The 27,647-nt window shown below is 44.0% G+C and overlaps 14 protein-coding genes across 14 annotated transcripts; 5 read left to right on the forward strand and 9 right to left on the reverse strand.

The window, feature by feature from the left end:
- Window positions 1-906: 906 nt before the first annotated feature.
- On the forward strand, window positions 907-1,386 carry SAMD00019534_088010 (hypothetical protein; the record flags this gene model as incomplete). Its single annotated transcript, XM_012896158.1, has 1 exon — window positions 907-1,386. One exon carries the CDS (start codon window positions 907-909, stop codon window positions 1,384-1,386), a length of 480 nt encoding a protein of 159 aa, XP_012751612.1.
- Window positions 1,387-1,660: 274 nt separating this feature from the next.
- On the reverse strand, window positions 1,661-3,269 carry SAMD00019534_088020 (hypothetical protein; the record flags this gene model as incomplete). The annotated part of the gene is made up of 2 exons (XM_012896159.1): window positions 1,661-2,998; window positions 3,225-3,269. Coding segments are annotated over 2 exons (1,383 nt in total), but the record flags the coding sequence as incomplete, so codon positions are not given.
- Window positions 3,270-3,754: 485 nt separating this feature from the next.
- SAMD00019534_088030 (hypothetical protein) lies at window positions 3,755-6,256 on the forward strand (the record flags this gene model as incomplete). Its single annotated transcript, XM_012896160.1, has 2 exons — window positions 3,755-4,063; window positions 4,499-6,256. Coding segments are annotated over 2 exons (2,067 nt in total), but the record flags the coding sequence as incomplete, so codon positions are not given.
- Window positions 6,257-6,343: 87 nt separating this feature from the next.
- SAMD00019534_088040 (hypothetical protein) lies at window positions 6,344-7,437 on the reverse strand (the record flags this gene model as incomplete). Its single annotated transcript, XM_012896161.1, has 3 exons — window positions 6,344-6,759; window positions 6,821-7,006; window positions 7,086-7,437. The coding sequence occupies 3 exons, from the start codon at window positions 7,435-7,437 to the stop codon at window positions 6,344-6,346; spliced, it is 954 nt and encodes a 317-aa protein (XP_012751615.1).
- A 196-nt stretch (window positions 7,438-7,633) lies between these two features.
- SAMD00019534_088050 (hypothetical protein) lies at window positions 7,634-8,842 on the reverse strand (the record flags this gene model as incomplete). The annotated part of the gene is made up of 1 exon (XM_012896162.1): window positions 7,634-8,842. A coding segment is annotated over one exon (1,209 nt), but the record flags the coding sequence as incomplete, so codon positions are not given.
- A 388-nt stretch (window positions 8,843-9,230) lies between these two features.
- Window positions 9,231-10,542, reverse strand: SAMD00019534_088060 (hypothetical protein; the record flags this gene model as incomplete). The annotated part of the gene is made up of 3 exons (XM_012896163.1): window positions 9,231-9,245; window positions 9,326-10,326; window positions 10,410-10,542. 3 exons carry the CDS (start codon window positions 10,540-10,542, stop codon window positions 9,231-9,233), a joined length of 1,149 nt encoding a protein of 382 aa, XP_012751617.1.
- Window positions 10,543-10,851: 309 nt separating this feature from the next.
- Window positions 10,852-12,159, reverse strand: SAMD00019534_088070 (hypothetical protein; the record flags this gene model as incomplete). Its single annotated transcript, XM_012896164.1, has 1 exon — window positions 10,852-12,159. One exon carries the CDS (start codon window positions 12,157-12,159, stop codon window positions 10,852-10,854), a length of 1,308 nt encoding a protein of 435 aa, XP_012751618.1.
- Window positions 12,160-12,187: 28 nt separating this feature from the next.
- On the reverse strand, window positions 12,188-14,581 carry SAMD00019534_088080 (hypothetical protein; the record flags this gene model as incomplete). Its single annotated transcript, XM_012896165.1, has 12 exons — window positions 12,188-12,333; window positions 12,416-12,658; window positions 12,724-13,031; window positions 13,095-13,169; window positions 13,244-13,318; window positions 13,383-13,457; window positions 13,530-13,592; window positions 13,815-13,889; window positions 13,968-14,039; window positions 14,117-14,188; window positions 14,259-14,420; window positions 14,490-14,581. 12 exons carry the CDS (start codon window positions 14,579-14,581, stop codon window positions 12,188-12,190), a joined length of 1,458 nt encoding a protein of 485 aa, XP_012751619.1.
- Window positions 14,582-16,040: 1,459 nt separating this feature from the next.
- On the reverse strand, window positions 16,041-17,701 carry SAMD00019534_088090 (hypothetical protein; the record flags this gene model as incomplete). Its single annotated transcript, XM_012896166.1, has 6 exons — window positions 16,041-16,229; window positions 16,296-16,557; window positions 16,624-17,099; window positions 17,156-17,266; window positions 17,338-17,585; window positions 17,653-17,701. 6 exons carry the CDS (start codon window positions 17,699-17,701, stop codon window positions 16,041-16,043), a joined length of 1,335 nt encoding a protein of 444 aa, XP_012751620.1.
- Window positions 17,702-17,878: 177 nt separating this feature from the next.
- Window positions 17,879-18,973, forward strand: SAMD00019534_088100 (hypothetical protein; the record flags this gene model as incomplete). Its single annotated transcript, XM_012896167.1, has 3 exons — window positions 17,879-18,404; window positions 18,490-18,662; window positions 18,743-18,973. The coding sequence occupies 3 exons, from the start codon at window positions 17,879-17,881 to the stop codon at window positions 18,971-18,973; spliced, it is 930 nt and encodes a 309-aa protein (XP_012751621.1).
- Window positions 18,974-19,031: 58 nt separating this feature from the next.
- Window positions 19,032-22,500, reverse strand: SAMD00019534_088110 (hypothetical protein; the record flags this gene model as incomplete). The annotated part of the gene is made up of 2 exons (XM_012896168.1): window positions 19,032-21,410; window positions 21,472-22,500. The coding sequence occupies 2 exons, from the start codon at window positions 22,498-22,500 to the stop codon at window positions 19,032-19,034; spliced, it is 3,408 nt and encodes a 1,135-aa protein (XP_012751622.1).
- A 668-nt stretch (window positions 22,501-23,168) lies between these two features.
- SAMD00019534_088120 (hypothetical protein) lies at window positions 23,169-24,103 on the forward strand (the record flags this gene model as incomplete). Its single annotated transcript, XM_012896169.1, has 2 exons — window positions 23,169-23,498; window positions 23,588-24,103. The coding sequence occupies 2 exons, from the start codon at window positions 23,169-23,171 to the stop codon at window positions 24,101-24,103; spliced, it is 846 nt and encodes a 281-aa protein (XP_012751623.1).
- A 22-nt stretch (window positions 24,104-24,125) lies between these two features.
- Window positions 24,126-24,675, reverse strand: SAMD00019534_088130 (hypothetical protein; the record flags this gene model as incomplete). Its single annotated transcript, XM_012896170.1, has 3 exons — window positions 24,126-24,269; window positions 24,337-24,464; window positions 24,546-24,675. The coding sequence occupies 3 exons, from the start codon at window positions 24,673-24,675 to the stop codon at window positions 24,126-24,128; spliced, it is 402 nt and encodes a 133-aa protein (XP_012751624.1).
- Window positions 24,676-25,522: 847 nt separating this feature from the next.
- SAMD00019534_088140 (hypothetical protein) lies at window positions 25,523-27,369 on the forward strand (the record flags this gene model as incomplete). Its single annotated transcript, XM_012896171.1, has 2 exons — window positions 25,523-27,277; window positions 27,355-27,369. 2 exons carry the CDS (start codon window positions 25,523-25,525, stop codon window positions 27,367-27,369), a joined length of 1,770 nt encoding a protein of 589 aa, XP_012751625.1.
- Window positions 27,370-27,647: the final 278 nt, after the last annotated feature.

Here is a 27,647-nt window from a genome sequence, read left to right on the forward strand (position 1 = left end):
AATCAAAATGGAATCAAGGTTAATGGAGAGAAGATCATTTTCTCTGGTCACTCGATCTACAACTCTGACACCTTCATATTTCAAACGGCCGCTGCCAATATCTATGTTGGACCTCAAGTTCAAATGATTCTAACTGGAAGCAGTGTCTTCTTGGTCCTACCCAGTGATCAACCCCAGAATGATGTTGTTGAGTTCCATTCAGCACCGACCATCCTCAACGACTCCTACATCTTCTCTTTCCACTCTACTCACTACTTTGCTGGTATCAATGGATTGGGTCAAATGTCATCTATCGTAGGAAGAACAACTATCCTATATGGAAACTGTACAATTGGTAGAGTATTGTTTGGGAACCTTACACTTGTTGACTCATCATCATTAACAGTGACCAACTTTATTGAATCTACAAGTCATGGTTTCTTGAGAATCAATAATGGAAGTCTAATTTTGACCAGAGGATCAAAAGAGAAACCAAGAACCATTTTGGATATAACAACCATTATTAACCCGGCTGGATCACTCATTGTCAAGGATTATCATGGACCTCTTATGACCTTCAACAATATTCAATCGAAAGGTCATGTGTCCCTCATCAATGTTACCTCTATGAACTTTGGATCATCATCATTCTCCTCTTTGCTATTGGGTGGTCCCTCAAACATTACCTTCAACCAAGTCTCAATTGGATCAGTCTTCTACCATGATCCCAATGGAGATAATGATTTAGTCTATCTCTACTTTGATTCCTCAAATACTCTGATGGCAACTAAATTGTTCAATGTGATGGTCAATGTTCGACCTGCTGCCACCCTAGTCCTCACCAATACTTTACAGTTCAAAGGCCTAGGTGGATTTAATGTGATGGGACATCTGATTACTAAATCAAATCTCGATCTGGCCCCTGGAATGTCAATCAATATCCTCAATGACAATGCCATTTTCTCAACTATTGGCTCGGGTGTGTTTGGTGATATCAACCTAACAAAGGGTACCTTTGCCCCTGTGAAATCCCAAGTAATAGGCACAATCAATCAACTGGGTGGCACTGTATCAATTACCAATATGAATGGACCAAACCTCTATGTGCATGGCACTTTCAACTCCTCATCTGGTTCACTGGTCGAGTTTATCGATCCTCTTACACCAGTGGAGTATTCATATCCTTACCTAGTCCTAGATGGTGCATCATCCATTCAATCAAAGTTGATCGTCAGGTTTGTAAATGCCATTCCAGTTGCTGTAGCACCCTATTGCCTTGTAGGAACCATCAACAATGAAATCATTGGTGGCCAGTTCTCCAATGTTGATTTTTCGTGGACCCAAGGTAACGTCAGTGGAGTCTCTGTGTCCACCACCCCCATAGCTATATCTATATCGTTCAAATAAACACATACAACTTATGTGTAATATCCCTTTTGAAGGTGATCATCCAACTATAATTGGGTCGTTTTGGTCCTATCAATGATTGAATGATTGATTGGGTATGATGTTTGGACACTGGTTGGTATTGGAATAGTTCCACTGATCACTCACTTGTCATGGAAGGGCAATAAATAAAGTAATAATAAATGTACAACTGTTTGATTGGATATATGATCTAAATGTGTATTCGAGTATTATGATTATGTGATTGGTGTAATGTAATGTATTCCTTTTTTTACAACTTGAGCAATGAAGACACTTCCTCGCAGGTTGGAACGTTGGTGAGGTCGCCGCGGACAACAAGGGTTGGCTTGGACGAGAGGATTCTCTGGGCCACTCTCTTGACGTCGTCAGAGGTCAGCTTGGACACCTCGGCGACGTACTCCTCGGGGGTGAGCACCTTGCCGCCATAGAGAGCCTGCTTGCCGACAAACTCGAGGGCGCAGGTGCGCTGCTCGGCGGAAGCAAGGAACTGTGACTTGGCCAACTGCTTGGCGCGCTCCAGCTCCTGGCCGGTGGCGCGGGCAGCTCCAACGAGCTCTCCAGCAATCTGACGGATGACGGTGGCGACGTCTCCGCTCTGTGCAACGCTGTACACTCCAAAGAGGCCAGAGTCGGCGTAGTTGAGCGAGAAAGCCTCGGCCTTCTCGACGTTGCCGTTGCTCTTCTCGAGCAAGCTGTATAATCTGCTGGCTCTGCCGGCGCCTGGGGCGGTGGCTGGGAGCACAGAGGCCGAGCCGAGCAGGGCCTGCAAGACGGCGGCGGCGGCGACGTCCTTGACGGACGAGGCGGCGCTGACACCCTCGAATGCCAGGATGACGTGGCTGTCGCCAGTTTGGTAGGTCAACGATTCACCTCCAATGTATTTGGCTTGTTCGCGTGGGATGCTGACGTTGCTGCTGTTGTTGCTGTTGCTGTTGTTGCGTCCAAACTTGATCTGTGAAGCCTCCTCGACCAATTCCTTGTGCTGCAGGCCAACTCCGACCAAGACCATGTTGTGTGGGGCGTAGACCTGGTTGGCGTACGACTGAACCTGCTCGGTAGTGAGGTTCTCGAGGTTGCTGGCTGGGGCGACCAATGGACGGCCGAGAGTTCTGCCGCGGAAGGCGCTGCGATGGAGGTCCTCAAAGAGGGTGGTCTGCTCGCAGTGGGCCAGCGACTCGGACTCGCCGACGGTCCACTCGGTGTTGTCGCGCACCTCGTGGAATGGCAGAGTGGGGTCGGACAGCTCGGCCAGAGTCTGGAGCATCTGCAAAGAGAATGGTGGGAGCACCTGGGTCGAGACCAAGAGGTTGTCGCGGCTGGCCTGGGCAAAGGCGGTGGAGCCCATCAGCTCAATCTCGCGCTGCACCTCCAAATAGATCTTGCTGGAGTTGCTCTGGAACACCAGGTTCTTGAGCAGCTGGTTGACACCGGCTGTCTGCTGAGTCTCGAATCTGCTGCCAGTGTTGACCATGAGGCCGAGTGAAACAGCATGTCCGGAGTAGCCACCCGAGAGTGACACAACCTTCAATCCATTTGCAAGAGTAGAGAGCTCTGCGACTCTCTTTGTCTCTTGGAATGCACTAGATGAGTACTATATCATTGTAATAATAATATATATATTGAGTGAGTCATTCGTGTTCATTCATTTATCTGTTGTCTCTATCTTGACATTCATTCAATCAATCAATCAATCGATCAATCATTCAATCTGTTTGTTGATGTCGATGTAGTTGCTGTCGCTGTGTTGTTGATGCTAATACAATGTTTGGTTGATTGATCGATTGATGTTGATGTTGACGATGTTGATGATAACCTACATGTCTAATCAGACTCGATGATTTAATTGATAGTCTTGTGAACATGGTTTGATCGATCTGTCAAGTATATAGGGTCCCAAGCAAGTTCTGAACAACACAACAAAAGGGTAGTTGTAGTGAGAATATCTGTGTAGTTGTATCAAATGAATGAATGAATATGCAAGAGTGTTTGTTTGTTTGTGTTTGTTTGTTGTTTGGAAGTGCACAGAAGGTACTCTTTGTCGGTGAGAGAGAATAAGTGAGCGAGACCCAGGGTTGAGTGAGTTGCGCGCAATGTGTGTGAGTTGATCATCAAAAACTATTGTCACACCAAAAAAAAAATTAAAAGGAGTGAGCGAATCTATCGCACTCTCACACTTTGCCCAACAACGAAGTTCTGACTTTGTTAATTTTGTGGAAAGTCCCCTAACTTCAATTTATCAAAGATAATATCTTTCAGTTGTGTTTGGATACAGTCAATCAATTACATTACCATCTTGTTGTTATAATCAATCAAACACAACTATAACAACATATACTTAATTAATATTCGAATAAATATGTCTAATAATACTTATAAAATAGAGAATGCAAAGACAGGAAGATCATCATGCAAGGGTAGATCTTGTAAGAGCACAATAGAGAAGGGTGCAATGAGGATTGGAAAGATATATCCTTCGGCAAGGTTCGAAGATGATGGTGTGGCAACAGACTATTTCCATCCACAATGTCTGTTTGACTCACAACTACGTGCGAGAAAGTCAACAAAGAAGGTCGAGTCATTAGAGGACTTGGATGGATTTGATGATCTGAGTAGTCAGGATCAGAAAGAGATAAAGAAGATGTTGAATGGTGAGTATATACCAGCAGCATCAGGGTCATAATTTGTTGAACCATGATGGTACTGACACGCACAAAAATACACATAAACAGAACATCTTGACTCGATCGCCAACAAAGGATCAAAGAAGAAGAAGAAGACAAACACCGCGGATGATGTCAATATAATCAAGAGCAAGAAGAAGAGTGACAATCAGATGAGATTTGATTCTTTCCTTGATAGTGATGATGAGAATGCCATGGTCAAGAAGACAACATCACCAGCCAAGTCTGGTAATGGACATGCCAAGTCACAACAACAACAACATCAACAGCAAGACGCCAAGCATGCCTTATCAACGAGATGGAGCAAGTCATTCTCAACAGACTTCCTTCAGAAAGTATGTAAAGTCTATCACTCATTCATTCAATCAATCACCTACTTACACACTCAATCAATTACTCAGTTTGGATTGGACACATTCTTGGGCACAAAGAGGAACCACAATCATCTACCTGCGAACGATCAGGTCTTCACTGCGTTCAACTCGATACCATCACCAAAGGACGTGAGAGTGGTGGTATTGGGCCAGCAACCAATGGCAAAAAAGGAACATGCCAGTGGATTTGCTTACTGTGATCGTGCCGCAGTGTCGTGGAACTTGGACAAGTGTAAGGTCAGCACAAGGAACCTCATCAAGTCTGCGATGATATCCAAGGAGTACATATCAAAGATCGACGATTTGGAGACAATCCAAGAGGTGCTCAAGGAGGTCGACCTCCCCGGTGACTCGCCTCGCGATTGGTTCAAGGCCACCGCCTCCCAGGGTGTCCTGTGGCTCAACACCTCGCTCACCGTCACAGAGGACCGTGAGGATGACAGGAAGCCACATGAGACCATCTGGACGCCCTTCATCGAGGAGGCTCTCAGAGTGATCTTCAACGCCAAGATCAATGAGTCCGAGGGAGACATCAGCGGTATCGTCTTTGTGATGTTTGGCAAGCACTTTGCTGGTGTCAAGCCCATCATTGAGAAGGTGCACGCAGAGGTGATGGGTGTGGTGCCCATCGAGTATGTTGAAGGCGGAAGCCCAGTGTTGGAAGCCTTCCACAATGTAAATTATTTCGCGACGATCAATCAGATGCTAGAGAAGGTTGGATCCGCAAAGGTCGATTGGTTCCCATCGTCACCAGCAAAGGATGACTATGAAGACGAGGATGATGAGGAGGAAGAGGACGAGCAGCATCACCATGGATCAACGTCAACGTCAACGACCACTTCAACGTCCAAGACCTCCAACAATGGTAACAGCACATTCACAAGCAAGTACAAGTTGGACTTCCTTGAGGACGATGAGGACACACCAAATGCTGAGCCAGTCGACATGGACGCTGTGCAGCAAGCCGACATTGACATGACGGGACCCCTGGCAAAGTTGGTGCAAGAGGACGGAACGGTCATCGAGCTGAAGGATGGCGAGGACGTCACACTTGGAAGACAGTCACTGCAGATCAGAGACCTGCTGGTAAGCAGGAAGCAAGCCTCCATCGTAGCCAACAAGAAGAACGGCAAGGTTGTAGTGGAGCTGACGCCATTGGGCACCAACCAGATGCATATCTCCAAGCAGGATGAGGAGAATGTACCACTGGCTCCATTCATCGTGCACACCTTGCAGCATGGAGATGTGTTCCTGTTGTGTTCGTTGAAGTATCCCTTCAGGGTTGAGATCCCATCGGCAGCAGTGCAGTCGCCCAAGACCGTCGCAGCCGCTACATCCAAGCCAAAGCCCAAGGTCCAGGCTCCAAAGAAGGAGCCAGAAGAGTCCAAGTTTGACTTCTTGGACGTGAGGGGAGGTAGCGACGGTGAAGCTGAAGCCAAACCCACAAAGAAGAAGGCTGCCACACCAGCTAAGAAGGAGAAGGAAGAGGACGACAATGAGAAGGTTACAAACAAGAAGAGGAAGGCAACACAGCAGGACAGACCCAAACGCAAGAGAACCACCAAGAAGAAGGATGATGACTTTGTTGTTGACACTGGATACTCTGACGATGATATCATCGAAGAAGACAACTCTGACGAGGATTGGAAGCCATCAGGAGGTGAAGAGGACGACGATGATGACTACGACCTTCCACAGACACGCTCATCAGCCAAGCCAGATTGCATGTATTGGGACAAATGCTACAGGACCAACTCTGATCACTTGCGCGACTATAGACATCCAACAAGCAAGAAGTAAACTTTGATTGATCGTTCAATCATTCTAGATCAGCTTAACCTGATTGATCGTCTTTATTCCCAACTTTGATTGATCAATCACTTACACCTTCCAGCCAGAGTGGATGGCGCAGACGCCAAATGTTAGGTTCTTGTAGGTGACCTGCTTGAAGCCGGCACGTCTGATCTTATCGGCAAACTCGTCTTGTTTGGGGAACTTGCGGATACTCTCCACAAGGTACTGATAGCTGTCACGATCGCCTGCTATCAGCTGACCCATCACGGGGATGACGTTGAAGCTGTACTTCTCGTACATAAAGTGCAGCAGAGGGTTGGGCACATGGCTGAACTCTAGACACATGAAGCGACCGCCCTTCTTGAGCACGCGGTACGCCTCTGTCAAGACGTTGTCGATGTTTGTACAGTTACGAATGCCAAATGAGATTGTGTAGCAGTTGAACGTCTCGTCCTTGAATGGGAGATGCTCAGAGTTGCCTTGAACAAAGTCGATCGATGGGTCTGTATGTATGTGTTTGTACTGTCAGTTGCCTGTTGTCGGGTCTTTCAATGTTGAACATACCTGAGAGATCTGAGTAGCCGAGTTTAACACTTCTCTTCTTTCCTTCGTCCAACATTGATTGATTGATATCATAGACGATCGCTGAGGATGATGGTGATGCGCCAGTTGGTGCACTTCCCGAGCTTGGTCTTGGCAAGTAGTATGGTGAGGACTTGATCTTGTCGAGGAATCTGAATGATATATCACCTAATGAATGAATGAGCGCATCGTAATGTTAGTATCATGAGTACAGTCCTACTCAATGATTACCCAAGCAGACACTTACCCGTTCCTCCAGCAACATCTAGTAGATGTGAACCGGGTGTTGGGTTCAGAGTGTTCATGAACTCGTCCTTCCAGAGTCTGTGCACGCCCAAACTCATTGCGTCGTTCATTATATCGTAGCTTGAGGCGACAGAGTCGAACACCTCCTTGACCATGCTCTCCTTTTGTTCAGTGTTCACTGTACGGAAGCCAAAGTGTGTTGTAGACTCGCTGTTGCTGCTTGGTCCTGTTGATGATGTTGATGTCGCATCATTTGTATTATTATTTGTTGTTGTGCCGTAGTATAGTCTAGATGAGAGTGATGACACACCTCTAGTCAATAGACTAGCTGATTGTCTTAATGATGCCAACATCTTATTATAAGTATATTTATGTATTTGATTGATTGGTTGAGTGCACAATCGTCTGATTATTTCGGGGTTTGAACCTGGGAGTGATCTTGATGACAACCAAATCATTCGTCAAAGTGCCTGCCTGATCACAATCAATCAATCAATCAATCAAAGTTAAAGAACAAAGGACAAACAATCAACAACTTTATTATCAATCATCATAAGGATCTAAACCAGCAAGCTGCCTTGCTCTGTCATTGAGAGTTGGTAAGGTCTTCTCATCATACTTGAAGTTATCTATCAAGTCTTGGTTACCATAGGTCCTGGGCGTCTTGGAGAACAGTTTGATATTCTCGGCAGCCCAATGACTGGTCATTCGTTTCTGATTGAATGCCTTTTGCTTCTTGGCCAGGTCGGTCTTTGTGATCAACGACGCTGGCTGATAAGAAGTGTAGACAACCATACGACAGTTGCCCCCTGTTGGAGTCGCTGCCCAATGGATGGTGCGCGAGTCCCACAACACAACGTCGCCGACATTGCAGCAGACCTTGATCTCCTTGCAGTCTTTGAAGTACTTTAGCTCACGAGGGTCCTCTGGGAACTTGTACCAGTCGCCCTGCGATTCGACACCCTCACCCTTGTAGAAGTTGGCATGCTGGATATGCGACTTGTCATAGACGATCAAGCCGCCATCGTTCTGCTGGCAGTCCATCAGGTTGAGGAAGCCCTGCACACATCGGAAGCCGAGTTTGGTGTTGCCCTGGTCTAAGTGGTACCATGGCTTGCCAAGACTCTTACCAGGACGCGACAGGTTACCTCCGTCAAAGCTGACCAGCAGCTCGTCCGTGTTGTATATCTGAGAGAAGACGTCAATAATGGCCTGCTCCGAACGAATGTCCCACACGAACTGGTTCTGGCCAAACGCATACTGTTGGAGGATACCGTGGAGGTTGGCCGGCCACTTGTCGCTGGACCACGAGGCACGGTCATTGCGATCGATTCCCGTTCCAAAGTCCTCGAACCACTTCCAGAATGCGGCCCTATACGTCTCGCATCTCTCTGGTGGCACGACATTGCGTACAACTGCCCAGCCATTATTATAAAGGTCCTTCCTCCATTGTGGCCAGTCCTCTTTAAACGTGTTACACGATTCTTCCAAAGTAGAAGTGGTCATCTTTTTTCTTCCATTACCCATCGTTGGAGTTGGAGTTGATTTATTTGTTGTTGTTGTCGTCGTAGTAGTTGTAGTAGTAGGAGTAATATTTGATTTTATCTTCTTTTTTGTTTGTTCATCAACTGATGACGATGAAGTCTTTGTTACAAAGGATTCAATGTTACCAGCAACAGATGATGTTGTAGTTTGCTTTCTCTTCAATGTTGACATGTTATTGTTGTTATAGTTGTTATAGTATAAGTATAGTTTGGAATATATTTTAATAATGAAGATGCAAAGGACTCAGGTATTATCTCTTTTGGTCGTGTGCTTGTCAATGGCAAAGTCATTATTCCTGGAAATTTGATTTGGGAGATCTGTGTTTGAATCGCGAACGAAATTGGAAACGTAACTTGTGATCACTTTCAAGTTCACCCAAGATCTGGATTCTTTGACTGTTCAAGCGATGATACATTTTGATTTAGTTTGCTGGTAAATAGTTTGGCTATGTTGAGGTGGCTTGGATTTGTAAATGCAGAACCTGGAATGGATGGGTCGATAACTTGTAAATCCACAAATTGTCATATTGTCATTGAACATTAAGAATATCTTGTTGCTAATTCTAAACAATCTGGCTACGATTGTATTGCTAGGCACTCTATTATTGCTCGGCACTCTAGATATGTTGATTTCTACCAATGAAGTCGGTGGAGGGTTCACTCGCAATACATTTCCATAGGCAGTCAATGAGCGTACTGTCTCTGGCAATGTATAAATGTCAGCATCACAACCAGCATGTAATGAGAGTGAAGTGACTGACGATGGTAGATCACTAAGTTGAAGTAGTTCATCAGATTTCTCAATGGAGAGCGAGGTGATTGTGTCCGATCCACCCAATTCCTTGATCACCGCGTCGTTGGCCAGTGGTATGTGCAACTGCTGAAGACCCCTTGGAAGAATGAATGGCTCGTTGAGCGTACCAAGCCAAAGATTGGTCAGTGTTCGAGGTAGTGATTGTAGATTGAGTGGCTTTGTTCTCATGTCGGAGAATGAATAGATCTGAAGTTTGGTGAGTGATGGGAAGGTTGATGATGTAATGTCGGCGATAACCCTGCTGTCAACTCTTGTTAGGTCCAATGAATGAATGTTGGAGCTGGGCAGATCGATAAGAAGAGGTAGCCTCGATCCGAGAGACAATGATTGAAGTGTAGTACATGTGATCGTTTGATCAAAGTCCCTGCCAAGTGCTAGTCTGGTCACACTAGTATGTAGAAGGTCAAGCGGTTGATTGTACTGAAATCCAATAGTCATGGTCTCTAGGCTGGCCGGCAGAGACTCGGGAGTGATTGGCTGGTCCCATGCTGGTGCCTCATCTAGTGTCAAGTGTTTGAGTCCAGCTGGTAGCATGCCGTCCAGGTTCCCAAGGAATGTGCCTCTGATATCCAGTGATCGTAAAGTCGGTGGCAAGACAAAGTCTTTGGGGAATGAAGTTTGATTGACACTAAATACGACGACCAATTCTGTGAATGGTAGTGTAGATGGCATCTGCACCTTGTAGGCCCATACTGTATAAACAAGTCTAATATATTCTTCTTCTGCCTTTGATCGTCTTTCATTAATCTGAGCCACTACATCACTCAGCTCATCCCATACCCTTTGCTCAGGCAATGAGTAAGCAGTTACGTTCATCACAATAAGCTCGAGGTTTGGGATACGCAAGATGTCCTCCTTCCAATCTTTTGCCAATACGCCCTCAGCTAGAGTCCAGTTAGTTAGTCAATAATACAAACAACTTAATCAATCAATCAATCAATCCGATCAATACTACAACACTACATACTTAGATAGAAGAAGTGATCAAAGGATGTTGGTCCACCAGTATATTGTGGTACGGATATCATTGCCGATCTCTTCTTGTTGTTGATGATACTGTTATATATGATCTGTTTGTATGACTTGAGTTGTATATCCATATTCCACTCTACTATTCTTTGAGAGTAATGCTTTGGATCTAAACTTAGATACTTCAATCTATGATCATATAACTGTTTACAGACCAATGTAAACCTAATGCGATCACCATTCTCATCTAACAAAGATATTATTAGTTGTAATAATCTATGTGGAAGTCTATCCATTACCTCTAATCTAATTAGTATTACATTTGATTGAATAAATGAATGAAAGAGAATGAGTGAAGTTGTGCGAGGGTAAGGGCGAGGGCGAGAGTCAGGGCGAGGGCAAGGGCGAGGGTGAGGGTTTTAACCTTATTTATTGTTCGCTTAGTCCTTGTCCATGTTGACATCGTTTGACTTCTTCTTCTTGGTGACAAAGTGTATCTTACTTCCATTCCTAATGATATAGTATCTTCGAAGGAATATGGCCACGGCAATGATTATTAGAGATAGTGCTACGATTGGAACTACAACGGCAACTGGCACAACCCATCTGCGATTGTTATCCGATGATCTACATGATCTTTCCTGCACTGGATCGACCAGCACACTGAAGTCTGGATCAAGGATGCAGTTGTGACATTGTGGCAATGTGATGCCAAGGTATAGCTCGCTATCGGTTTGATTGATGATGGTGGTTGCAGAGAAGGCCGGTCGTCCATCCGACAGTGATCGGTTGATGAAGCGTCCATAGAGTGCCACACCATTCCTCTCAATCACCAAATAGCTGAGTGTCGATGTGCCCTGTCCCTCGACCTGTGACTGACTGCACATGTCGCCCGAGTCTCTTGTGTTGGTGGTCTTGATCACAACGTTGAGTGTATTGGTCGATGACTTGAAGGGGAATCCAAGGATGGTGAGACTGGCCTTGATCGTGTCGGCAGAGTATTGATTGGCCAGCCCAGCAAACTCGACTGTGGCTGCCTTCTTGAACAGCTGGATCGTTGCGGTGACATTGGCAGTGTTGACCTGGGTCATGTAAGCCAGTGAAAGTGCTGTATCTCCATCTGTGCTGTTCAAAGTCCATCCACCTAGCAGATACTCGTTGACCACCTGGCCCATCATGTCTATCTCCTGGATGGATGGTATGATGAATCCAAACTGGACACCCTTGTAGGTGAACGTGGTGGAGGGGGTCGTCTCACCTGGCACGACTACGCCGCCGCCACCTTCAGTGCCATTGTCTGGTTTGGTGTAGCTGCATCTTGGACCACTACTTCCGCTCGGGCACTGACACTGGCCCGTGCTTAGACAGGTGCCGGCGCCACATCCACCATCACAAGGTGAGGTCGTGTCGTCCGTGTAGACGACGAGTTGATCAGAGACAAAGGTGTATGGGCCGACAGTGACTGTGAGGTTGGCTCGACCAGGAGTGCTTGCACCTGCAACACATGTCAAGTTGTTCGCGCCTATGATTGTGATGGAGGTGCATGGGTTATGAGCGACATTAATGTCAATGTCCTTGGAAGTGATGTTGTTGCCAAAGTTGCCCACGAGTGTGACCACGCCACCAGCTTTGGGTAATGTGTTTGCCGAAGATACCACAGGGTAACTACGTTTATACACTCTGTACAATGTCTGATTGATACCAAGATTGGCTTTGAACATAAGAATGGTCTTGGTACCCTCTGTCATCTGAGCGGGCAATGCACAAAAGTATCGATCATTGATCAAATCTGAAGTAATCACACGTGTAGCCACCTGCTGTCACCGTCGTACCACTGGCAGAAGTAGTACCCAAAGTACCCTGTAGTTCAAGGGCAACAGAAGTTGAGTTTTGTGAGAATATCGCATCATTGATGTATGGTACTATGTGTGATGGAATGATCCCAGAGGGGTAAGTGATGGGTCTGATTGCTAACATGATGATGTACTATGGATATATACTTACCATCATACAGAACATTGATTGTTGTGGAGACATCATCGGAGAAGTGGAGAGTGATGGTGGTGTTTGGTGATGAGAGTGGGGATGTGACCTGGAATGGAGGGATTGTGTACAGGAATTGTTGATTTGGAATTACCAAGCTCAAGCCTTTAGATGTCGTCTGTCCCCATCCAAGGTTCTGGCCAGTCAAAGTCACAGTAGCACCATTCTTTCCAGTTTTGAAATCAGTCTTATCCAACTTAATGGCTATATATTTGAAATGAATGAATGAGTGAGCGAGTGATTGATTGAGAGATGAATAGTAGACTTACGACATGGAGTTGTGAGTGGTGTTAGCGATAGACTGTTGAACCATGACTTGGTGAGACTGTAGTAGCATCGGAAGCAATCATCAAACTTGGATAATGTTGTGTTGACCATTCTAATGTTGGTGATGGTGCATGCACCTTTGGACATTTCACCATTCATTAGAATATTGTTTGAAGCATCCAATGTAACCAAGCCTGCCCAGCTCTCATTACTTGGTATAGTCTTTGATATGATATTCCTGCTGATATTCAAATGTGTTACACCCATCATTGAAGTTGGGAATTGATCTAGATTGGACTGAGTGTGGATACTATCATGTGATCGATTGATTAGTGAGTGAGTGATTGATTGAGTGAGTTTTGGGTATACATACTATGTCCTTAGTGCGGGAGGGAAAGTGACCAAGAGTAGATTGGTTGAGTAAGTTGAAGTAACCCTGTCCACAACTCTGTTTGAATGATTGATTGATCGAGTGAGTGGGATAGTTCCAGAGGTACAACGACGGGTCAAGAGGATACTTACATAGATGTAAGGTTGGTATAGAACCTTCCAAAGAAGGCGTGAAGTGATTGTCCCATAACCAAGTTTGTCAGTGTACTAAATGTACGTTTGGGGAGAGTTATTAGTCTTGAGTTACCCAATATGTAGTAGGGGAACATACACTGATTCAATTGTTGATGCACCTCCATTAAGTTGAAGAAGACATGCTGGTCCAGTTAGATTGGCCTCGACATTACTGGTGTATGAGTGTATATTTGAGGTTAGTGATTGAGAGATGTGAAGGAGAGATGACCGAATGAGTACATACAGGCTAATAAGATTTGGTAGATTCTCAAGTGTAAGATTGAATCCAGCGTTGAGTCCTAAAGTCCTGTGTGTCCAATAGATGTAATATTAGTACGGTATGTTGTTTGATTGAATATGGACTGGCAGCTTACAAATATTTTAGACTTCTAATGTTGAGATTGGCAAAGTTGAATCCAGACTCTGGTGTTGGAATGTCCGCTTCCACTATGTGTTGACGATGATTGAATGTTTGAATGATTGTTAGGCCTAATCTTGTCAATGAGCGGGTGAGGGAGACAAAGCTTACAGGGTGGTCATTAAAGATGTTCCGCTGTTTGGAATTGACATGCCATTGTATCTGAATAGGTTGCCTCTTATCTTGCTGTTTTGAGTGAGTCAGTGAATGAGCGAGTGAGTTTGAATGAAAGGGGCGAATGATCAATCAATCAATCAAACATACAATGTTGTAATGTTTACACAACCAAATGCAAAGACTGGAAAGTTTCCACTTAGTAATGATCCTGTAAGATCTCTAAAGTGAGTGAAGAGGAAAGGTAAGTAAGTGAGTCAGTGAGAATTTGGGCTCAACAATAAACACTGTTCACTTACAAAGTGACTAGTGAGTCCAGGTCATAGTTGGCCTCAATGTTCACTATACCAGGGTATGGATAGGTGTTGGTGCTAGAGATGGAATGTGAGTGATAGTGTCTAGTCTAGTGATGTCCAGTTATTCTGGATATTAACAACATACATGATGGTCTTGATTGGCAGTCCTTCCATCAGGTTCATTGGATGTATGTTCTGGACAGGTGTCCTTTTGACAACAACAAGTGATTGGAGATAGGGAAGATCAAGTTTGGTCTGAGCAGTAGCTGTTGAGTCCACACCAACAACAGTTGAGTTGTCAATGTATCTAGTGTGGGTTTGGGTGTGAGTGGGGGAATGGGACAGGAATCATTCCATGATCAATCAGTGTTCATACATTGATATGATATTGTTCATCTCATCACAAGTGAGTACTTTTGAGAACTTTGTGCAATTTGGATCAGTACCAAAGTCGATCTGGTAGATCATACCAAGTGTTCTCAGTGATGTCCCTGTTTGTGTGAGAGTGTGTTTGTGAGTAAGTAAGTATATGACTCTACCTTGGGTGTATCACTAATATGTACATTGATCAGCTGATACCAGGTGAATACTACTAGTAAACGCAATCAGTATAAGAACTAAAGAGAGAGAGGGAATCATCCATCTGTGAATAGGTTTAAACTCCATTGTGTTTGTTTGTTTGTTTGTTTGTCTATGTATAATGTTTAAGAGTGAATGATAAATGAGTAGAATCAAGTAGACCTAAACCAGAAACAAACTTCAAGTGTTTAAAGGTCGGACCAAGTGATGGCAACGGTTTGCGGGCTTGATCTTGACCTAAATTTGATAATATCTTCGAAAAAATGTTCAAAAACCCATTTTAGGAAACAAGATGGATCACCTGCCAATCAATGAACAGCTTCACTTTATTATTTTGTCATATGGATACCAATGACCTATTTTATTATTCATTTGGCGAATGCTAAAACAATATTTGATTGGTAAAATGATTGGTTAATTGGATGATTGATAAATCTAATGGTTTATTGAATGAATCATTAATATGGATTGTACATCAAACAACTAAGATACGAAGATGATGAATCTATCTTATATATCAATTCGACAAAGTGAAGATGAAGAATTACCAAAAATAAATGATCAGGTATATTTATTAAAAATATTTAAAAAACAAAGTTATTTATTTATTTACTAATTATAATAATAATATTAGTATACAAAAGGAATGTTGAATACAAAATGGAATATGGCGCCTATGTTTATAGTGCTAGCAGAGGTACTGGCTTCAATAATCCTAATGTTTATTAATTATAGACTATAATGTTTATTAATTATAGACTATAATGTTTATTAATTATATACAGAGCCAAATGCAAAGTATAGTAGGAATCCAGATATATAGAGATAGATCATTACATAGATGTCCCAATGTTGTGTGTCCATTAAGTAATATTGGTGCGGGTATTATGACTGCTGTTATGGCGTTCGTGGCAATGTTGGCTTACCGAAGAGATTTCAAACCTTTGTTTTATACATTCATTGGTACTTCATGGATGGCACCTTTATATCAAGGTTGGAGATTCTATACAGTAGTGACTCATAGTCAGAATGGTGCTGACCCTGTGGTCTTTGGTTTTCCTCTTGGTTTACTATGTAAGTTGGTCTATTCCTTGTTCAGCCCACAGCCAACTTACATCGTTATTGCTGTTACATCGATTATCGTTAGAATGATGCTTGTGGCCAGTAGTATCAATGTACATCGACATGGATGTGAATTGCAATCGGGTATGTTTCCATGGATTGATTGAGTGATTGATTAACTAACTTGAGACAATTGACATTATAGTGTTTGCCAAGGAGAGAAGGAATGGACAGGCATTGTTTGATGTTTAAAATAAAGCAAGGGCTGTATGTTGAGCACCTTGCTTTATTCAGATGTTGTCTTGATTACTGACTCTGTGGGGGCGGCAATATCAGTTGAGGCGGCGGCTTGCTCTTGTAACTTATTCTGCTTCTTGATCTCATTGAGCTTTGTATGATTTCCAAAGATTGCCTCGCGAACATTGAACCTCATGAACAGTTTAAAGTTATTAACAATCGCCATTGTTACCGCAGACTATTTGATGGATGGATGTACGGTTAGTAGTGGCCTTGATCTGATTGATGGAGTGTGCCAACCTACCTTTATGATCTCAACGATGATGACCTTTTCTGGATTGGACAAGTCCACTTTGTGAGGCTCCTTGACCAACTTTGCAATCTTGTCAGTGGCTTGCGTCTTGTCGATGCTTTGGTTGTTCCTTGATCTGAGCTCAATTGCAAAAGTTGATGGATGATCCTTGTTAAAAGCATTTTCCACCAGCTTCTCCATGATTGGTATCACATCACTATCCAACGAGGCCACTGTTGACCTCTGAATGGGCATAATCCTATTGGTGAATCGGCTAATGACGATGATGACACTCGAGTGTCAGTATATGTTGACATGATCCATGCGAATGAGTACATACATGTTGAATACTCTCTCTGGGATGACAACATCATTCTTGGCAGTGGCCAGCATTGCCTCGACACTTGGTGGCAACTGTTTGAATTGGTCACCATTGGGATGGAATCGTCGATAGAGGTCCACAATGATTGTTGACAAGAATGTGACAACATCTATGTTATCTTGAAGGATTGAGACGACAAACATTCCTTGGCAGGCTGCATTGATAAGTTCGAATCGTTTCGGTTTGGTTAGAATCTGAGCTGTATCGGTAGTCGTCGTTGTAGTAGTTGTTGTGGTTGTTGTGGATGTTGTCGCAGTTGTTGTGGTTGCATCAGTATCCTGAGCAACAACAGTTTCATCTGCATCGTCTTGGTCCTCATCGGCCTCCACTTCAAGTCCACGCGAGTGCAAGAACTTCTTTATATCAACCTTGTTCTCATTGTCAACAGTGTCTTGCTTGGTCGGTGATGGCTCGGGGAAGTAGACATCGGCGTACTAAATAATTGTTAATCACCCGAATCATTCAATCAATCAATCAATCCATTACTTACAGCATTCAACAGAGCCAACACCTCACCTATTGACTGAGCATCTCTTGCCTTCTCACAAGTGACCAGCACTCCTCTGATTTGCTCTGATGTTCCAAAGAGTCTGCTATGTTTCTAATTATGATGTTGTGTTCATGTTGGTCATTCATTCATTCAATTGACACTCCAATGTGATATATAGTTACCTTCCACTTTGTGAATCTACCCTTGTACAATGTCTGTACACCTGGCGTTGTCTTTTGTTTCTTTTGTTTCTGTTTACCCTTTGTCTCTGTATCTACCAACTCACGTTTAGATCCTACTGATGGTGATTGAGTTGTATTGTTCTGTTCTTCTTGTTGTTGTGGTTGTTGTTGTTGATCTTGTGTAGTATCATCACCATCACCATCAGTCTTCACCGTCTGACCTTGTTGTGCCTCTCTCTCTGCTTTCTCTACACAATCATAAATATTTAGTTAGGTCTTTGATTGTGTTTCATTCAATGTTCAACAACAACATACTTATCTGTGACAACTTGTATGCCCACGAGCTCTTCTTTGTTCTTGTCATGGCTTGGTAGATCTTCTTATCTTTAGGAGCTAAGTATGTATCTCTTTCGTTCGTCGCTTGTTCAAACGATGAGTTCCAAGAATTCAATCTCTGAGAAGTTCACAACTATGAGCATCGTTTCATTTCATTGCAACTCGACTATCTTACATTGTTATATATATTTATAATACAAAGAAGATGAAGACAAGAAGACAAGCAGCAATTGAAGCTGGTACATTAACAGTTGATCAACTGAATAATAATAATAGAGATGATGTTGATGATGATGATGATGATATTGAAGATGAGGATATAGACGATGATTATGTTGAAGACGATGATGATGATAAAGACTTTGAACCAGATGATGTAAAGACAAAGACAAAGTCAAAGGCAAAGACAAAGGCAAAGTCAAACAAGACAAATACCAAGACAACGACAACTTCAACAACATCACCAAAGACTAATAAAGTAGCAAAGACCAAGACACCAACTAAACAATCAACAACTATACAATCACCAACGTCAAAGGCAGTAAAGGCTGCTGTCAACATCAACAACAACAACAATGGCAGTAGTCCCAGTGGCAAACTGAGGAGGAGCAGTTCAAAGGCTGGCAAGTCAACGGGTGCAGGCAGCAGCGAGAGTGTACAATACGAAGCACTAAGCGAAGATCAACAAGCAGAGATAAAGGAGGCATTCAATCTATTCAAGAATGATAATGGTACAGTTAACTTTATGGTCACGTGACGATTATACAGTGCAGCATTCTCACATCCAGTCACATGTCCATTGCATCCCAACAACAGGTCAACTAGATATCAATCAGATCAAATATGCCTTTAGAGCATTGGGCGTTGAAGCAGAGAAGCATGACCTCGATGCACTACGCAACAGTTCAAATGGAGGCAACAAAGATCAACTAGTCGTTCGACAATGTATACCATTCGCAAGCTTTAAAGATGTTGCTGCTAAGCTCCTTGTAAGATGCTCTGTTGACAGACACTCAATCATTCATTCGATCAATCAATCAACTAACTGAAGTTGTTCACTATTGTATAGCCAAGGAGAGACTCTCATTCATCGATTGAACAGGCATTCAAACTGTTTGACAAGGATGCTTCGGGCAAGATTAGCTTTGAGGACTTGAAGTTGGTGGCCGTCAATCTGGGCGAGGAATGCTCAGAGGAGGACCTGCGAGAGATGATAGAGTTTGCTGATGTAGATGGTGATGGCGAGGTGAACAAGGCAGACTTTATCAATCTGATGACGTCAACAAGGAAGGTATTTTAGTCAATGTTGCAATAAATGCGAGGGCGAGAGCCTCCTCTCACTCTTACGCGCATCCGAGCTAGGACATCTTTATTCTGGACTTGTGGAAGTTGACTAGCAGACTGGCAATGATCAAGAAGACCATCACGATGAACAGTTGACAGGTCTCAAAGATGTACTTGGGCGCAAACACTCTCCACACCATCAGGTGGCGACGCAGTATGTAGACCGAGACGCAGATGTTGATCGTGTTGAAGAGGAAGAAGAATAGGTAGAGCAGGAATCCAATCATCATGTCGCTCATTGTCAGCCAGAGGTGTTTGACCTGCTGGTCGATCTTTTGCTGTTGCTGTTGTGAAACATTGAGCGCGAAGGACGATGGTGGAGACAGTGAAGACATGGACGTTGACGTACCAACGCTGTTGTACTGTTGCTTGCGTGGCGCCAACACAATGAACCTCGAGTAGATGACCATTATGGGCAGGAACAAGGCAAAGAAGATAGGGGAGGCGAACGTGTTGAGTGTGACCAGTAGACCATCGCGCCACAACATATGATCGTCAAAGCCAATGAAGGCACTCTCGAACTGGATCTTGTTGAAGGAGTAGTCGTGGCCCGTGCTAAAGAAGTGGTTCAGCGTGAGGAAGCCACACAGCGCATATGTTATCAACCAATAGATGTACTCCTTGCGATTGTGATTATGATTGCCTGTTAGCCAGCTGTGTTGCACAATGTCGCCCATCAATCGAGTGAGCAGACATGTGTGAATGAGCATCCAGGTGAGGTTGGAGACGGCAACCGGGCCCAACAACAGGATGAACAGCGTGAAGAAGTACACCAGCACCTCGATCAGCTTGAAGAACACGTGCTTGATTGAGTCGTGCGCAGTTGGCTTGTGTGTCGTCGACATTGAGCTGAAGAATGACGAGCCCAGGCCAAACAGGGCAATGCCATATACCAACCAAGGGAAGACGCCTCGTGTGGTGTGGTCGAGTGTCGTCTGGTAGGAGATTGATTGGACCAACCAGTGACCGGCGATGCACACCATGCTGATGGCAGAGAGGCGCAGTGAGCGGTGGATCGATGATGGTGCAGGAAGTAGTGCAAGCTCCAGTCGTCGCACTACCTCGCCAATGAATATGTACAACGTTGGGAGGCACCATGCCCACTGCGTGATGCTGTTGAGCAGCAGCGTGGAGATGGCCTGCATGGTGAGTGTGTCGTCCGACGACGTCACCTTGAGTAGGTCGCCAAACTTCTCGGCCCTGAAGCGAGGCGACGTGAAGAGGAAGGAGACAAGGATGGCCAGACTGTATAACGTGTCTGAGACAGTCCATTTGGGCTTGATCCAGTACGACGCCACAATGGCCAGCAGTATCAGAGTGACTGCAAAGAAGTTGACCACGTGCTGCTGTGCTTCGATGAAACTGTTGGACAACAATGATAAACCATGTGCAAGGACCGACACGCAGGGTATAACAAACAGGATGGTCTTTAGGTTGAAGTAGCTGTGGCTCTGCTTTGGCTTGATGCTCGCCTGAGCCTGAGGCGGTAGAGTAGATGCAGCCATGAGTGAACCAGACGTTGGAATCATGGCCAATACCAGCTTGAGTATTAGTGTGGCCATTGAGAAAGTGGTCGCGCAGGTCGCCACTGTAATGAACAGTGAATCATCGGCCGTGAAGACAAAGCTATGCAGGGGCGCGGACACTGACATGCCAACCATTGCTGAGAGGACGATCGCATTGAGCGGCAGTGTTACTTGCTCGCTGTTGGTTCGTTTGGCTCGCTCGGTTGCCAGCAGCAACACAACAAGTGTCAGCAGTGACAGGCACATAATAGAAAGTCCTGCAATCATTGAGAATGTGTCGAATGTCGCCCAGATCTTGCGGCACAGGTCAACAATCTCCTCCTGAAGCTCGCGATAGCCTTGGTAGACCTTGTAGGCGTGTGCCTCGTCAAACAGAGCGGGGTCGCTTGATATCTGTGCATACTGTCGCTCGGTCTCGTCGATCAGGCGGTGGAAATGCTTGAGCAGGTGCTTGGGGAACTCTTTGGAGACGGACGAGTAGCTGTCCACATAGCGCATGATCTGCCAAGCATTGATACGCTGCGCGTCAATGAATCGTTGCCAGCCCTCAAAGTGGTTGGGATGCTGTCCTGGCACCGTGGCCAAGAACAACTCGGGTATGATCGAGCCCAAGTTACCGTAGGGGATGGGCACACCCAGTAGCAATGATATAGTGGACACCAAGTCTATCTGGCTGATGCTCTTTGTTTGTTTATCCTTGGATGTGAATTGTTCGGGTATATTGTTATTGATCGGTATACCTGGCGAGTACATAAACAATGCTGCATCAGTCTCGTCCTCTGATGCGCCTCCATGATTGCCCTCTGATGTCATTCCATGATCTCCAAACAAAACAAACAATGTATCCTTGTCAATGTTGTTTATGACCTGTTGGTGGCGAGGTTGTTAGTAATGTGGTCGCGACATGGCCGCATTCCAAACAACATACAGAAGATAGGAACTCATCCATTTGAGCAAGCTTCTTGATCATCTCTGGATGATTTGGACCGTGTAGGTGACCAACGTGGTCGACGCCGAGCATGTGACCGATGGCCACATGCCATGCTGGTGTGCCATCCTCGTCAGACTGGATGCGCGTGATGGTGGGCAGCAGGTAGTCGATGACACCATTGTCCACCGTGTGAAGGTCCTTCACGTTGAAGGAGGGTAAGTCGTATTGTGAGTAGAAGTGATGGGGGAAGAGCGTGACCCATGTGTCGTCGCCGATAAAGACCACCTTCTTGCGGAGATGGCCCTTGGAGCGATTGAAGCCCGTGCTCAGATGCTCCTCGCGGTGCTCATCGTCATTGAACGACAGCTGGTGGATCAAGTTGTCCTCAACAATGGCATCGCCTCCAAAGTTGGAGCCGACATCAATGAAGGTCGGCAACGATCCGGTCGTGATGCCCTTGATGCGCTGCATCGTGACGGTGGGTGAGTCAGCGATGAAGCGGAAGATGAGGGAGTTGGACGGCTGCTGTTCGAGCAGTCGCGTGACGCTGGTGAGCTTGTTGTGGAAGAAGGGCGACAGGTCGGCTGTGTCCGGCGGCTGCGGCGCCAAAAAGTCGAAGCGCAGCGCGTCAATGATGACGATCACCGCGCGTTTGTATGTGAATGGCATCCAACAGCCTGTGTCGGGCGAGTGTGATGCGTTGGTGAACCTGTTGGCAGTGAGCAGCGGAGACTCTGCACATGTGCTCTTCATTGGCAGCTCGAATCGAATGAGCAGGAAGCCACTAAAGAACAGGTAAGCTCCAATCGATATGACCAATGCCAAGTATATCAAATATGATGTAAGTGTACTCTTTGTCGATGATGTCTTCAAACTACCTCTCTTATTATTGTTGTTGTGTTGATTGGTTGAATGTTGTTTGTGTTTCAGTTTATGCGCAGTTGTTGTTGATGATGGTGATGAGGTAGTTGATGTTGTTGATGATCCATGTTCGTTTGTTAATATACTATTGTTGTTGTCGATCATTCTTTGATGATCTTCATGTTGTTGTGCATCGTGCACTTTATGATGTTGTTGATGTTGTTGTAGAGTCTGTGATTGTGATTGTTGTTGATGCAGTTGATTGGTCTGCAGTTGTTGATACTGAGGATGATGATTGTTATTATTGATCATGTTATTGTTATTATCATCACTTGTGAATATTCTCTTTGATACAATCGTATTTAAGAGTGACAGTGTATATGTCCAATTGGTCATCACTGACAATCGATCGATCAACTCTTATCTTCTGTTCTGTCTGTCTATCTGTCTGTTTTATATATAAATATATATGATTGATTAGTTATAAATATTTAATTATATACATGAAGAATAAATGAATGATAGTTATATTACAACATATATATATTATGAATGTATAACTGTATTGATGAAGTTATTAATCACTTTGGTGTTGGGGCTGTGGGATGAATGAATGGATCGATGACGCGATGACCTCACATTGTTGTAAAAATTGATTCATTCATTCTTTGGAAAACCAAGTCCAGAATGTTAAGTTCAAATCGATCGATCAAACAAACAAGCAAACAAACAAATAATAATTTAGAGATAATAATAATAATAATAATATAATGCCATTCGGACAAGTAGTTATTGGACCACCAGGATCTGGAAAGACTGTATATTGTAATGCAATGTCACAATTCTTACAATCACTAGGAAGGAAGGTGGCTGTAGTCAATCTGGACCCAGCAAATGAGAATATACCTTATACAGCATCGATTGATATAAGGTCTTTGATAGACTTTGACACATTGATGAAGGATGAGGAGTTGGGACCCAATGGCGCACTGATCTACGCCATTGAATACTTGGAACAGAACATCGATTGGCTGATACATGACAATCTCAGCAAGTTCAAAGATCACTACATCATCTTTGATTGTCCAGGGCAAGTAGAGCTCTACACTCACTACAAGAGCATGTCAAACATACTCGAACAACTAGTTAAACAATCATTCAGAGTATGTTTGACATCACAACATGGTTGATTGAATGATGATTGAATGAATGATTGAGTGGACCCGATAACTTACGCGAAAGATATGTGTAGCTCACAGTGATACAGGTATTCGATTCATTCTATTGCAAGGCTGCTGCGACGTTCATATCAGTGCTGTTGGTATCATTAAGCTCGATGCTACGTATAGAGATGCCTCATATCAATGTGCTTTCAAAGATTGACTTGATCGAAACGAATGGACCGTTGGACTTTAGTTTGGAGTACTACAGCGAGGTGATGGACCTGAGTTATCTCAACAAGTTCTTGGACAGCGATGTGCGACACCCGCGCTACGCCGCGCTGAACAAGGCGATTGCCGGGCTGGTCGAGGACTTTAGTCTGGTGTCATTCCATCCCCTCAACGTCATGGAGAAGGAGAACATGGCTGAGCTCATCAAGAAGATCGACAAGAGCAATGGATTCGTGTACAACTCGCTCAACTCTGACAACTCGACCATCATGCAATTGACCGAGCGTTATCAAGATCAATGGCAATTTGACCTGCATCAAGAGAAGCAGGAGAAGTATTACAAGAGCGGTGATATCAATGAACGTAATGATCCATGACTTTAGTGTATATATTCAAAGTCTACTCCTTTGACAAGTGAGACAGCTCGTGCGCTCCCTGCTCCCAATGTTGTCCGTCAAACTTGGTGATTGCGAACTTGGTGGTGTAGTAATCATCGAATGTTCTGACATTGACATCGACGCCATCAGGATTGCTACGGGGAATCTAGATTGACCGAGACCTTGTTAGTCGTTGGACTTGGTCCAATCATTACATCCAGCCAGGAACTTACATAATGTGTACAAATGCCACACTTGGAGCAGAAGTGATGCTTGGCCACATGTGTATTGAATGTATAGGTTGCCAATGAATCATGTCCAGATGTCATGTTGAACTTGCTCTTGGGTACGATAAGATGTACTTCATTGATTGAATGATTGAATGAGTTGGAATCATCATCATCGTTGTACCTTCTTCTCCAACAGCCTCAATCAGTCATACTTATTCCTTTCTTTGTGCATATTGAGCAGTTACAATCAACCACTTCCAATGAACGATCGTCAGTAGCAATCTGATCAACAGTAACCTCGTAGCGTATTGCGCCACAATGACATCCTCCTTTATAAATCATAGTATCTTTATCTCTTTCCAACTTGAGAAATTGTTCAAAATGAAGTCCATGGGTTAGTCTTGCTTGAACTCAAACGTTGTTCATGTATTACTATTCACCCAGAGTTGTCTTTCCATCATGTTGATGTAGTCTTCTATCCTTCAGTCCTTGATCCATCCACACTTAGTTTTGAAGTTCATGTTCTCCTCAATTAGATATCATTAGACCAATTGGTCTAAATTTAGCTTCAAAGTGAGGTGATGTTCGAGACAGATTCCTCCTAAGGTCGGACCTTTTTCAATAAGGATGTCATTGTCTCAAAAGTCCACCTCAATGCAAACAAATACATACCTATAAACAAAACCATTATACTAATACTAATCAACAATATCTCTCTTCAACAACACAATATACCTCTTAACGCGACTAGTGTGCTGTGAGATTGGTCACCGAGCTGATAGTAAGAAGGAGGTTGACGCACTGTAGAGTGCCAGTCTCCAACATAACCAACATTTAATCTCAGTTGTTTATACTACCATCTCGTTGACTTATCTCAGCACCCTTACGCGTGAGTCCTAAACTAGTCCTCTTGTTTAACCTTTGATTGCTGGATGAGAAATTTCATTGAATGAGCCATGTCCTTCATCATGATCAAAAGAGATATTTATAAATAAACGACAACAACTGTTGTTGGACAAGGACACAAGGACACAAGGAACAAGTGTTTCATTCGTGTATCATAAGTTAATCATATATTTATAATGAAATGGATAGGGATAAGGATAGAAGAGTACATGAAGTATTCCATAATAGAGTGCTCTGTAGACTTATATTAAGTCATGTGAGCGAGATACTTAGTCGTTGGATGATGAACCAACAAACATCAACTTCATTGACATCACAACCAACAACATTAATCAACAATGGTGCATGGAGGTCGCCAGTTGACAAATATATGACACCTCGAGGTAGCATTAAGTCAACGATAAAGGGTGGCAAGCTAATGGCCAATGGCAATCTACACGAGATGTTGCGATACAAGGCCACTCAGATGTTCCTTCAAACATTTGATAGTGTTGCCAAAGACTACCCACCCAACCAAACTCTGTTGTCCTATGCAGCCAAGTACAATAACACAACTGTGTTCAAGCATCTGATCAATCATCCAAACATGTCCATGAACATTGACGAGATGCCCTCATTCATTTGCCAGCATGGCAATGTCGACATGCTTCAGGCCTACCTCAAGGCGACCGATCATCATCCTTGGCCATGGCCAATCAAGGGAGTGCGGCTAATTCCCCAAGCAATCGACGCTGGCAATGTAGAGTTTGTTCGGTTGCTGCTCAAACAGTTGAACCTTGATCACTGCTTCAATGATCCAAACGCAATGCTATCAAGTGTCCAGTTGAATAATCGCGGAGTCAGTGTTGAAATGCTCAAGTTGTTGCACGAGGATTACCGTTGTCTATTCAGACTCACTCGTTTGTGGCATGCGGCACTACTCCATTCGACAAGGTGCAACATGGTCGACAGTGTTCAGTACATCATTGACAACATGCCAACGCCTGCTGAGGGCTACGGCGACTCTGGTTCACTCCTCCCAAGGTGTTTGAGACACTGTGCCAAGGTGGGCAACATCACTATGTTCCGTGTGTTTGTCTCGGCACATGCAGGCGCCAGGTACATCTGGTTGAATGATCTGCGGCTCATGATCAGCAAGGCGCTGAACAATGGCCAAGCAGAGTTCATCAAATACTTGTACGATCATCATGTTGGCAATGACAGTGTCACAACACAAAGCGAGACTGCCATACTCAGCTGTCTGGAATTGGACAATGGCGATATTAAGCTGCGCTTCACACCTTTGTCAGCCATCCGCAGTGGCGACATTGCCAATGTCGAGGCACTCTCTGGCAAGCAGGTCATCTCATTACCAAAGAAGGTATGTCTGCGCATGTCAAGGGAGATGGCCGAGTTCATCTCGAGTCCGCGAGCGACACAACTTACATTCAGGGATAGCTCTATCCTCAATATGATTGAAGCAGTGGGCAAGCCTGGTAGCAACATCACGGCGGCTATTATATGCGATTTCATTGCCAATTGCACTCACTGGCAGCCCTCATTGTTGGATACTGCGATGAGGAACGCAGCAGGACTCTCGGCTAATATGATGAAGATTCTTCGCTCTAAACTTGACGTCACTCCACAGCAGAACTATAGGTATGAGGTGGTTTCTGCTTTGGACAATGGATGTCGCGAGACCATGGAGTTGCTCTTTGAACATCTGACCACACGTCAACAACTCGATCATTATCAGATCAAGACTTCAGCATTCTCCTTCATCAGCAAAAGATCATTGGACGATGTTAAATATTTGTTGAAGCATATGGAATCACTCCGGAAAGATCCTCATATATTCATTCGTGGCTTGAACAATCCCAATCCGGGGTTGTTTGAATACTTGATCGACTCGATCACTTGCAAGTACTTGGACGACAGATGTTTGAATGATATAATTGATTGTTCATTGGCAGTGGACAAACCTTATATTATCGATACATTACAACAACTAGAGAACAAGGTCTCACTTAATCCACCAAAAGATACACTTTGTGAGATGGTCAGTCTAAATTCATATCATTCAATGGAGTACTACTTCAACTCTGGTACATTCATCAACAAGTCCATAACAAATAGATTGAGTATCATTGAACCAATCATTCATAAAGCTTATGAATGTGGAATGACCAGAATTATCAAACAATGCATTGAACAGATTTATAATACCAATATGTAATTGTAATAATAATAATTATAATATTAATAATAATTGTTTATGACCAAAATAATGTTTACAGCTTCAAATAAACAATTAGCTTACTGTTAAATAATATGTGGGACTAAAAGGACAATTCTCGAAAGGTCATGCATTCATCTCCAGAAGAGGTGGTCTGTCTAATGTTTTGAAAGGGCATGAATGGCGACAAGAA

Source organism: Acytostelium subglobosum, assembly GCF_000787575.1.
Source record: "Acytostelium subglobosum LB1 DNA, scaffold: scaffold19, whole genome shotgun sequence".
Lineage (NCBI taxonomy): Eukaryota > Evosea > Eumycetozoa > Acytosteliales > Acytosteliaceae > Acytostelium > Acytostelium subglobosum.